Raw genomic sequence first — 12568 nt, 5'->3', positions numbered from 1 at the left:
GACAATGTCCGCCATGTTGAACTTTCTTATTTATGGCCCCATCTTCACGAAATTTGGTAGGCGGCTTCCCTGCGCTAACCGAAACCAATGTACGTACTTATTTTGGTGGTATGATGCCATTGTCGGCCGCCATATTGAACTTTTCAACGTCTTTGTTACTTACGTATGCGGGTTCCCAACGCTATATACGTCCATAGCCTGCAGCTCGGTCACCATGTGAGGCGGCGTTGGGTCCTCCATCCCAACGCCTCCTACGTTGTTGGCTGCCTACCTATATAAGGCCGTCCATCACTCTGGTCTCTACATTCCCTTCCTTGCTTCGCCACGGGATTCACATCTCCCTGCTGATAACTACAGCCTTTTTATTTAATCCACGACTTCTCCGCTGTTTTATTGTTCGTTTATTACGATTATAGTTATTGTGTAGGTATTTTAGACTTACTGTACATTGTTCAGGTACCCATTTCCTTTATCATTCCAACCGTACCCCCATTCACATGTCTATCGAGGTGATCTCCATCGATCAAAGAACTGTCACTTACCGAGTGGTTTCCATGCCCAGAGATGGCACCCACCTTTTCCATTCTCTTTGTTACTCACTTTTGATATCCGGAGGAACATTGTGTCTTATGTATTGAATGACTGGGACAGGTTCAAGGTGTGGACTGATGACGGTACAGGAGATAATTATACTACACAGGAGCACTATAAGAGTGAAATGCTGAAGCCCTTCACCTACGGTTCTGCATGTGAGTTGATGGCTGCCGCTGAATTGTTCGGTTGTCGCTTTCAAGTGTACCGAAATGGCCAAATATTTTACACCTTTCGACAACTGCCAATGCCTCTTAAACATCTTAGGTTCAAAGGTGACGATTTCAGTAATGGACACTTTCATGTTTATGGATGTTTAAACTCTCAAAAGCTGGATGTGAAGTTATCGATGAAACCGGTTGTATGCTTACAACGCTTGACAGTTGCCGAATGTCACTTCAACACAAGTCCTGCAAATACTGTCGTAATTGAAGCAAACCATGAAACTCAAACCGATTATAACAGCAGCAATCCAAGCTGTGAGATTTGAAACAAGATTACTGTTCACATGGCCAACTGTACGCTGCATGCTCAAGAGTAAGCTCAGCGCACAGCTTGGTCATATTACAACCGGAGGGCCGAACTCACAATGTGGTATACAAAGAGATCCTTAAATAATTATTGGCATATTTTCTTTCAGTTTAAAAAGGTTTAATTTTCTTCTTAATAAAAAATGTTAAGGCAGTATTTTGCTGCTGCGAAGCGCGGGTATTTTGCTAGTAGTCTTACGAAGGCCTTTTACTCTTTTATTTAATTTACATTTTTTTCATTCATCAAATTAATCTTAACCGCACATTAAATTTTAATGAAATTACATTGTTTAAGGTTATTTGCTGTTTAAGTAGCATTTACAATTTTCTTACTTTAAATGTCAACAATGTATACAATTTGGCCAGAGGTGTCACATTTTTGCATACAACTATGTACAGTTAACAGAAACCCCTCTTTTAACATCCCCTAATTATGAAAAAGTCTCCAACACCATAGTCATCCACTGTCGGTGATTAACCAATAGTATATCTACAATACACCTTTACTGTCCACTTTATTTAGAATAATTACAAGCCCCTAACGAGGTACCTTATCAAAAGCTTTTTGAAATTCAAAATAAATAATAGGTGTATATATTTCATCATATATACTTTTTTTTGCTTTCTCCTAAAACTCCAGAATATCAGAAAGATATGATCTGCCCTGACAAAATCCATACTGATAAACTTGTTTCTGCAATGCGATGGATGCTCTATTTCTTGCTTACTTAGTTCAGCCCTCTTATGTTTTCTAGATAGTGGAACAATATTTCCTAGCTCCTTAAACAGATATAATACAATTACTTGCGACCTATAATAGCCAAAATAAGTAGATTTAAGAATACTAAGATACAGAGTTAAGGTTGTTGTGTCACGCTTTACTTTGCTGTGTATAATTTTTTTCCGTGCATATAACATTTGAACGGGCATATTAATATTCGTCATTCTATGAAACATTTTCCGAATCTAATAGCTACAAATTAAGCAAGTATTAGCTTACTTTCTCCAAGGACGTATAAGCAAATATCATTAAATTCAAGAATTGCATCTACAAAACAAATACATTTTCATAAAAAATGCCTGATTTATTAGGGCTAGTAGCGGTTAATCATAGAGTAAAATAAAGTGATTTATATGGGAAAGCGTGGGGGCTGCTGCACCAAATAATGTAAGGAAAGTTATGGCAACTACGGTAACCATGGTAACCATTCGTTTATGTCGTTATCAAAAACATTTCGGTCTACACTTCCAAGTTTTAATATCAGTAAAGCACCTTAGTCATGACTCAATTTAATAAATGTTAACATCAGCAAATAAACAAACACACAAACAAATAAATAATTAAAACATCAGATAGCATACCTCTTTGATTAGCAGCACCTCCCCTTGCTGAACTTCGTACACTTGTATTACGCCGGTGCCCCTTGCGAAATTGCCCATACAGACAAACTTAGCACTACATGGAATCCATTTAGTATCAAAGACTGTATAATTCAGACTTTTCTGAATATGTGAAATAATCTGCGGTTTGTCCAAGGAGACTGACATTGAGGCAATGTATTCAAAATATCACACTATCCACTATGGAGCACGGGAATAGGTAACCACAACGTGTATTAGGTTGGAGAAACGGTGAAACGAGGACCCCCTAGATATTAGCTGTCTAATTTGCGCCTGTTACAGTTAACAGGATCGCATCTTTGTGTTATTGTATATGCTAGCTTACATTCTGGCATTTCGCAGATCTCAAATGTTTATACAAACTTAAAATTCTTCCTTGATTACGCTCTCTTTTAACTATTTTTTCTAAAAGGGATATTTTCAATGACTGACATATTTAAAGTAAATCATATAATTAATTAAAGTATATATTATTTCGCTTGGTAGAATAACATCGGGCAAAAGCTTGTAATAGCACCAAATCAGTGGGTCCGTCGCTTTTAAATGACGTATGTCGCAACCCGATATGCGTGCTGTCCTCGTGTGAAAATTTGGTACTTGCGTTTCCATGCCTTAACTTTGATTATTCGATTGTAAGTACCTTTAAAGGGTTCTCTCTGTATTTTTAAATAAACAATAAAGTACGATTGCTACGTTATTCTTAAGTAGCTACCAATGGATCCGGACATTACTGACAAGGAAAGAAATACTACAGACGTTAGCTTGGAAAGTGAATGTCAAAATGATAACTTTAAAACAGTGAGTGAAAAAAAGAGTCGTAAACGTAAACTAGAACGTGTCCAGATGGAAACCGATGCACAAGGCCCAAGCAAAAGGCCAGATTTTCCACCGCTTTCAGGAGATAAGTTAATGGTAAGTGAAAATCTGTAGTAGTTAAGTAAGTGGTTTGATATTTTTCTGTTGTTGGTGGTAAAAACTTTTTCAGCAGCTCAAAATATATTATTCCGCGTACTCTTCGAAGAACGTAACAGTAGAAATAAAGTTTAATTATTAAGTAAATATGCACTTTAAGGTTTTGTCAGTCAAATTGTAAATATGATCCACGTTTTGTAAGTCTTGCCACCTAATTCGTACTACGTTTTACTTTTTTAAATATTGTCGAAGTTAAGGGCTTTTCGTGACTTCACCAGTACGTAGTTACTGTTTTACTGTGCTTTTCGCTGAAAGCAAGTTTTTACTGTCTACGTGGATATGTTATTATTTAATCATATCTGTAACGCATTGAGATAATATAAATATCCGTTTAACTTGGTCTCGACTGCTGTCAAGGGACATAGAGATTGTGTAAATTTGAGAATGGCAAGCATAATGGTATGCGTATCTGATATAAACTATACTGTACAGTGGCTTTCGAAAGTATTCAAATCCTTTCGCATTCTGTACACTTCTTGTGTTGTAGATATAATTTTAAATGGATAAATTAGCCATTTAGCCCTTTAATATACACTCGGCCACACACATTTCCGATCTTTCTGTAAATGTATTAAAATGTATAAAACAGATCTTTCGTTCATATTGTGGTCAGGAGAATCTTGTTTGCTTTAATTATTCTTGATTTGTCTTGCATTTGATTGGTGTCCACCTTTGGCATATTTAAATATTGGGACATAGTTGAGAAAGGCACATACTTTTTGTATATCAAGTTCCACAACTGGCACTGCATGTCCTGACAAGAAAATGTCCATGAAGTCCAAGGAATAGGTCAGGACAAGGGAATTTAAAAAAAAAAAAAAAAACTTGGGGTGTTCCCAGGAGTACAGTGGCCTCTAATTGTTAACAGGAGGAAGTTTGGAACTATCCAAACTCTTCCTACAGTTGGTAATCTGGCTAAACTAAGTAACTGGGAAAGGAAGGGCCTTGGTCAGAGACCTTCAGAAATCCTCAACTGAGATGAGAGAGTCAGTCGGGAGTATGACGTTATCAGCAGTGCTTCATGAGTCATGTGGTGTTTGGTAGTGTGGCAGTTTAAGGGACTCTGAAAGCCTAAGGAAAATTTAATTCTCTGGTCTTATGATGCAAAAATTGATTTCTCTGGGCAAAATTGGGTAGGGAGGCTGATCAGAATTGCATTAAGGATGAATGTTTCTAATTACAAAGAGGTCCACGAAGAAAACCTGGTCCAAAGGGCACAAGACTGGTGTGACGGTTTACCTTTCAGTACAGCAGTTACCCTGAAGCCATACAGCCAAGACAACACTAAAGGCTCTTTGGGAGAAATCTCTGACTGTTTCTCATAGTTAAGATGCAAATTCTAATCTGTACAAGAATATTTTTTACGTAAATGTCCTTTGATTACAGTGCTCCTAACTGCAAGACCATTTGAATCACAAAAAGCAAACTGGTGATTTATACAGTACACCCAGTAGTATTGTCTACTTCTACTAATAGATCAGAGTGTTTATCTAATTAGAATAAACAATTTCTTTCACAGGTCCGAGTAGTTTATATTGTTAATCGGTAGACTCATTTACTCCGGCATTAAAATAAAGAACCTTTTATTTGAAATAGTTACCGGAAGCTAATAGTTCTCTGTATACTGTATGTTAAGTGACATTTTATATTAAATGACACTTAATTGGTAATTTATCTGTAATATTCTTTTATGTAGGAAGGAGTAATCTTATCAAAGTATATACAGTTGTGCTTGAAGGTTTATGAACCCTATAGAATTTTCTATATTTCTCCATAAATATGACCTAAAACATAATCACATCATCAGATTTTCACTCAAGTCCTAAACGTAGATCAAGAGAAACCAGTTAAACAAATGAGACAAAAATATATTATACTTGGTCATTTATTTATTAAGGAAAATGATTGAATATTACATATTTGAGTGGCAAAAGTATGTGAACCTTTGCTTTCAGTATCTGGTGTAACCCATCCCCCAAGCAGCAATAACTGCAACTAAACGTTTCCGGTAACTTTTGATCATTCCTGCACACTGGCTTGGAGGAGTTTTAGCCCATTCCTCCGTATAGAACAGCTTCAACTCTGGGATGTTGGTGGGTTTCCTCACCTTAACTGCTTGCTTCAGGTCGTTCCACAACATTTCGATTGGATTAAGGCCAGGACTTTGACTTGGCGATTTCAAAACATTAACTTTATTCTTCTTTAACCATTCTATGGTAGAACGAATTGTGTGCTTAGGGTCGTTGTCTTGCTGCATAAACCACCTTCTCTTGAGGTTTAGTTCATGGACAGATGTCCTGACATTTTCCTTTAGAATTCCCTGATAGAATTCAGAATTCATTGTTACATTAATGAAGGCAAGCTGTCCTGGCCCAGATGCAGCAAATCAGGCCCAAAACAAGATACTACCACCAACACCATGTCTCACAGATGAGAGAAGGTTCTTATGCTGCAATGCAGTGTTTTTTCTTTCTCCAAACATAATGCTTTTCATTTAAACCAAAAAGTTCTATTTTGGTCTCATCCGTCCACAAAATATTCTTCCAATAGCCTTCTGGTTTCTCCACGTGATCTTTAGCAAACTGCAATGCACACCATTGTTGTTCAGTGTTCTCCTGATGGTGGACTCATGAACATGAGAGAGGTCTTCAGTTGCTTAGAAGTTACCCCTGGGGTCCTTTGTGACATTGCCGACTATTACACGCCTTGCTCTTGGAGTGATCTTTATTGGTTGTCTACTCTTGGGGAGGGTAACAATGGTCTTGAATTTCCTCCATTTGTACACAATCTGTCTAACTGTGGATTGGTGAAGACAAACTCTTTAGAGATGATTTTGTAACCTTTTCCAGCCTGATGAGCATCAACAACTCTTTTTCTGAGGTCCTCAGAAATCTCTTTTATTCATGCCATGATACACTTCCACAAACATGTGTTGTGAAGAGCAGACTTTGATAGATCCTGTCCTTTAAATAACACAGGGTGCCCACTCAGACCTGATTGTCATCCCATTGATTGAAAACACCTAACTCTAATTTCACTTTCAAACTAACTGCTAATCCTAGAGGTTCACATACTTTTGCCACTCACAAATATGTAATATTCGATCATTTTCCTTAATAAATAAATGACCAAGTATAATATTTTTGTCTCATTTGTTTAACTGGTTTCTCTTTATCTACTTTTAGGACTTAAGTGAAAATCTGATGATGTTTTAGGTCATATTTATGCAAAAATATATATGGAAAATTCTAAAGGGTTCACAAACTTTCAAGCACAACTGTACAGTTGCTTAAGAGCTTGGTCTCGCATTAATTCTCTTAAACACTAATAAAAGTATTTACATACTTAATTGTTTATTTTATAATGCTTTTACCTAGGGTGGATTGGATGATATGCGTCGAATTCCTGTACCATCGCATCGCTATACTCCCTTAAAAGAAAATTGGATGAAAATTTTTTCTCCAGTTGTGGAGTATTTGCATCTCCAGATAAGATTCAACTTGAAAACAAGAAATGTTGAAATTAAGGTTGGTATGAAATAGGTTTTGTATGTTCACTTTATTTGATCATATTGCCTTGTCACTGATTTTTGTGTGTTGTGTAAGTTATTCTCTTATTTTGCGGAGTGTATGTCATCTGTGTATTTCCAAACTTTGTGTGTGTATTTTCCTCAGGGAATTCGTACTTGGGTTATTTTTTAAAATAATGTTGAAGTCACTTTTTGAATTATGTTAATAACAAAAATGCATTTGAAAGTTTCCCGTGTGTACAGTATGAAGTTAATTTTAACAAGTTTTGATTATTTTAGTGCATCAAAACCACATTTCGAAATTTATTTTTTACCCTAATCTAAATAGACACTGAATTTTAAGATGGGCTGAATATTTGAGCATGATAAATCCTCCATGGCTCAAATTTTAAAACTACTGGGCTATCTCTGACTAAGGAACAAATGACAAATTTTAAGCACATTTTCCTTCTAATTTGGCGAAAGATGCACATTGGCTTCAGTTTTCACTCTCTGTTCTAAAAGGGAAAACTAATAGCTAAAATGACCAATGAAGTCCACGGAATAGAGCTACTGACAGTGAAATTCTGACTGCTGAAGCAAGGGATATTTGCAGACATGCACAAATCAAATGTTCATGTTTAAGCTAATTTTTCAACCTCACCTGTTTAATTATACCAGCAACTGCATGTTCAAATATACATTATGCACAAAGACTAGTGTGTTGAAAACCAAAGTTATTTCCTTACCAGTATTACAATGCTGATTTTCAATCTGTCTGGGATTATGTCTCCAGGTGCTTATTTACTTAAAATTTGTCGTGATTAAATAAAGCAGAATACTCATTAGGATATGGCAAATTTTATTGTGAGAGACCAAACTGATGAATGTATTCATATAAAAATATATATCCTGCAAATGGGGGTTTAATCAGAAATTGACATGATTAACCCATTTGTAAAGAACCTTTTATACTTTGACAGCATTCATGATGAGGACGTACAGGGGCAAGTACATCAGCATGAAAGACTCCCTATTATGTTTTGTATTGTCTGATAGCACTATTACACCACGAAAATCCTCCCCAAAAACACAGTACTGCACAAAAATGTGCAAATAATAATTCCATCTTTCTATACCCACTTATCCCAGCAAGCATATGGCAAAAGTGAGGAACAATTCCCGGGTAGGGCACAAAGTCATTGAAGAATGAACACCTATACATCAGAGGAAAATTTAGCATCACCAGTTCAGCTAATCGGAGTTCCTATTCCTGACCTATTGGAAATATTCATCTGTAGATATAGCTAAAAGTCCCTCGCTGTAGTATTTTGAAATTTAAATGAGGATAGAGTCTTGAGTTTTATTTCTAGTTTCAGATATTAGTAGGGCTGGGTATTGGTACTGATGTCTCAGAACACTAAAGTGTGATGAATTTCAGTAACACTTAATTTGAAGGGTGTCTCCAAAAAATCATTCGGCATGTTGATGTAAATGTCAGTGTGTGGGGAAAAGTAACATCTACCATAGACATTGCAGTGTATGTTGCTCAACAAGACACCAAGAACAAATGATTGAGCTGGGTTTGTATGTCTGCTTTTATCCTTTTTGCTAACTTTTACAAGTACCATAAATTTACACAGGATGTTACAGACTTGCATCAAATTTGTTTTTATTATATGATGATAATGATAGCAGCAGCTCACTACTCAAACCATTGATTGCTGGGATAACGAGAGATTCAAACCTATTATCTCAAGGTTGCTAAGCAGTAGCTTTTCCACTGCACCATCTGTGTAGATCAAAGACAGAACAGCATTACCACTGTGGCAACTGGTTGAAAATGAAACCTGCAAACGCATGTATGCAAATGTCTTTTACTTTGTTCCAACTGATTGTTGAATTTCAGCAATATGTCAATTGAGTAATTCCTTTTTTCTTTGCTTTTACTCTTGATTAAAAGCATACTTGTTAACTCTTTTGTGAAAGTGTTTCTTGGATATTTGGACTTCAGTCTTCACATATCCTACACTTCAATATGAAAGCATTTTCTGTTTTAACTGCGTGTTCAGAATTTCTTGCCTCGCATTTCCTCTGTCATTTCCTATTTACACAGATCGTTTTAGACGCCCTAAACACACATCTTGCATCTGACAATTTTGTCATTTCCTCTATTGTTACCAAAAGGGAAGAACTTTTTGATCTTAATTTCTCCTTGTTTTTGAGATGGATTTTAGATTTGACATGGTCATTGCAAGTATCTTTTTCGTGTCCGGTCCATGGTATGCTGGGAAAACTTGCAGAAAAGTTGTCCAGATTTGTAAAAGTTGCCAGGATATTGTTGTGCCCTCAATTTTGCTTTAAAGCTTGTGTTTTTAGTTTTTTCAATGTAGTTAGGGTATCTGATACTGCTCGCTTCAACATTTCTGTCTTGTGCAGATAGCTAATTTGTGTGCCAATAATGCGACGGCAGTTTTATACACAATTTACTTTACATTTCTATTATTAAGTTATAATATCGTAATAGTAATTATACAACTTACCCTAATGCAGAATCAGTGGGAGCCCTGAGCTTGTTTTCCTTCAACCAGATGATCCCATCTAGGGACGATGGAAGACCGTGACACGCGAAGTGTGTTGCTTATGTTCACTTTACTTCATGATATCGTTTTGGTTGATGTCACTGCAGAAAATGCTGCCTCACAAAGATAGGTTGTTGGAAATGGAAGCAGACTTTTCAGTGCTTTTGTGGCATCCTCATGATATTCCGCTTTTAATCCAAAATGTATGGAGATTTGATGTTGTCTCAAACATACTTTTAAGGCCATCATCATTTGCAAACTCAAGCAGTTGATCCTCTTCAAGCACAGACAAAGTTGATTTCACCTGGCTTATTCACAAGTGGTTCACGGATCCATTCCTTCCCATTTTGGGGGTCTTTTGTGGTTGGGAATAATGCTCAAACTCTGTTGAAAGCTGAGATTGGTGATAATACACCAGATGGGAGAAAGCAGGCCATGGCTTGGTATCTTTAACAACCTCTGGTAACGTTTGAAACATATAAAAAATCCCAATGTCCACGCGTCTGCCCCATAAATCTAGTTTGGCTTTGAATGCAACCACTTTATTTGCCAACTTGAACAACGGGTATCTTCTGCCTCAGCCCCACATGCTGCCACTCCACCGCTGCCTCAGATTTTCCTCCTCGGGCTCCTCCAGCCTGGCTGGACACTGAGTCTGCAGAGTGGGTAAAGGTGGGGTGCCCAATAGTGCCTGTATGCCTATAGTGCAAATACAGGTAAAATTCCATTACAACGAACTGCCAGGAACCTAAAAAATATTTTGTTGTAATGAGATTCTGTATTTGTTGCTATAGTGCTTTCTTTAACTTGCGTCCAGGCATTTGCAATCATTTCAATAGCTTTTTTCGCATTAATTTTAATCTTCTATCTACAAGTTATGCTGGTGAGAATTTTTCTCAGCATTTCCTTGCGATAATACACTTTCAGGGTGCAAATGATGCCCAAACCCAATGGCTGGAGCACTGCTGTACAATTGGGCGGGAAGAATTCAACGCAGACATTATCTAAATGCGGAAGCATGTTGTGGGCAGCACAGTTATCAATCAGAAGCCGAATAATCCTTTTCTTCTTCTTCTTCTTCATTTGTGAGGTTTCTGAACTCTTTTGGGAAAATCGGGAACGTCATGCTAAAGTGCATCCCGAAGCGAGATTGCTGAAATACTACTGTTTCCATAAGGCATGTCATATATTAAAAGGAAGTTGCTACTTTGAAAGCTCAGCCAATGATAAACAAAAATCCAAAGAATTAAGAGGGGTTTCCAAACTTTTTCATATGACTGTAAACAATGCAACATAACTATTATATAATATTGTTTTATTTATTCTCACCAAATGTTACATATCTACATGGGAGATGAATGTGTGTGTGTGTGCGCTCGTGCAAGAAGACCAATAGGGAAGCAAGAGTAATATTCCAAATTATTTAGTAGAAAATTACAAAGCATAGCAAATTCTAAGATTGCTGCCTTTATGTTCTCTTTCAACAGACATGCACTGAAACAAAGGATATAAATTCACTGACAAAAGCTGCAGACTTTGTGAAAGCCTTTATTTTGGGATTTCAGGTTGAGGTACGTATTAGCCTTGGTAAAAGAAAAAAGCAAATTACAGTACTCTTGAAATGATATACCGGTCAAGTGGATGATATATTTTAATCTATCAGTGAGTCTCCTTTTGTTATTTGCTAATACTACAGTTTAACAAGGACTACTGTTGAATGTTCACAACATAATATTTTTAAAGCAAGCCTAATTTAATGAAAATATTAGTGATTGGTATAATAGAAAAATGTACTTATTCCATGTATGTTTGGTAAAGGAATACATGGCATTTTATAATGGAGCATGTGTTTGAAGGTTTGTACCTCTGGTTACTCAGTAATTCATGTGAATTTACCATGCTCATTCTGGTGGGTTACCACCAAGTTTGGCAAATGTTATACAGGTACTTGCAGAATGGAACTAAACTGATTTGGAAAACTCACTTCTTAGAGTTCCATTTCAGTTTCTTCCATCCTGATACACAAGTCTTCATTTTCCTATAGACTCTTTTAACATATGGCCTTTCCAAGTATCCTGAGATTTTCTGGCTTGTAGCATTTTCTCAAATTGTATATAAAATAAAGTGGCTGGCTGGCTGGCCACATTTTGAGGTATAGGTATTTAACACCGATTCAGTTGAGATTGGGTACCAATGCATTAAGCTGTATTCACTATCTACATAGCATACTATACTACTGGAAAAGCTGATCCACACATAAATAGATAAAACATTGCCATGCGAGAATTACTCTTCATGGTAACGATCTTCAACCCACAACTGTTCTAGTGTCATCAGTGAAAATTTCTTTTCCCATCGCAAATGGGTAGAGTCCATCCTGACTTTGCACACAACATTGTTTTAACTTTTTCTCACCTTAGAAGATAATGTCATGTTTCAGGACTTTATTGGGATTACATGGCTTAAAGTTTTCTGGCAGCCCACCAGATTTTGGTGTATGGCCATTTCAGATTTAAAGAAATATGATGTAATATTATTACAGCAGCAACATAGGAAAGTAAGGATGCAGGTTTTTATTTCAGATAAATTTTAACCGACTGTGTCAAGGTATTCTTACAGTTGTATTACATTTTAGAACAATTTTGATGAGAGCAAGTGATTCTGTCCAACAAGTCTTACCAACATCTTTTCCACTTAATATTTTCCAAATAACATTGAGTCCAGATTGGAAAGTCCCCAAAGGCCTAATGTCTATAAACACTATTTGATGATTTAGTCCAGGTGGTCAAGTGGTTCTCTTTCTGAAGACAGACTGTCTAATGTTGGGGTGAAACTTCCCCTTAACATGTTTCTGTCTGTCAGTATTTTCTTTTTGAGAAATTCCTTATCAAGTTAACAGGTGCAATCCACTGCACCAAATCCTTTTATAATGTTAAACTTCCCCAGTGCTAGTCACACACTTGCTTAAACCAGTGTTTCTCTGA

At 36.6% G+C, this 12568-nt stretch overlaps 2 protein-coding genes across 2 annotated transcripts in view; one reads left to right on the top strand and one right to left on the bottom strand.

Annotated features, from left to right (window-relative positions):
- The window catches only part of dnaaf10 (dynein axonemal assembly factor 10), a 104962-nt gene extending 102008 nt beyond the window's left edge, over window positions 1-2954 (bottom strand). The window contains exon 1 of the mRNA XM_039737890.1: window positions 2484-2954. Within this exon, the coding sequence (XP_039593824.1) occupies window positions 2484-2669 (186 nt within the window). The 5' untranslated portion in view covers window positions 2670-2954. The remainder of the gene's footprint in view (window positions 1-2483) is intronic.
- A 136-nt stretch (window positions 2955-3090) lies between these two features.
- Window positions 3091-12568, top strand: part of pno1 (partner of NOB1 homolog) — a 71294-nt gene continuing 61816 nt past the window's right edge. Inside the window, exons 1-3 of the mRNA XM_039737891.1 lie at window positions 3091-3434; window positions 6872-7021; window positions 11072-11155. Of these exons, the coding sequence (XP_039593825.1) occupies window positions 3237-3434; window positions 6872-7021; window positions 11072-11155 (432 nt within the window). The 5' untranslated portion in view covers window positions 3091-3236. The remainder of the gene's footprint in view (window positions 3435-6871; window positions 7022-11071; window positions 11156-12568) is intronic.

The sequence above is a fragment of the Polypterus senegalus genome, chromosome 16, assembly GCF_016835505.1.
Source record: "Polypterus senegalus isolate Bchr_013 chromosome 16, ASM1683550v1, whole genome shotgun sequence".
Lineage (NCBI taxonomy): Eukaryota > Metazoa > Chordata > Cladistia > Polypteriformes > Polypteridae > Polypterus > Polypterus senegalus.
Note: the sequence above shows the minus strand (reverse complement) of the source record. Positions and strands in the feature narration are given on the sequence as shown.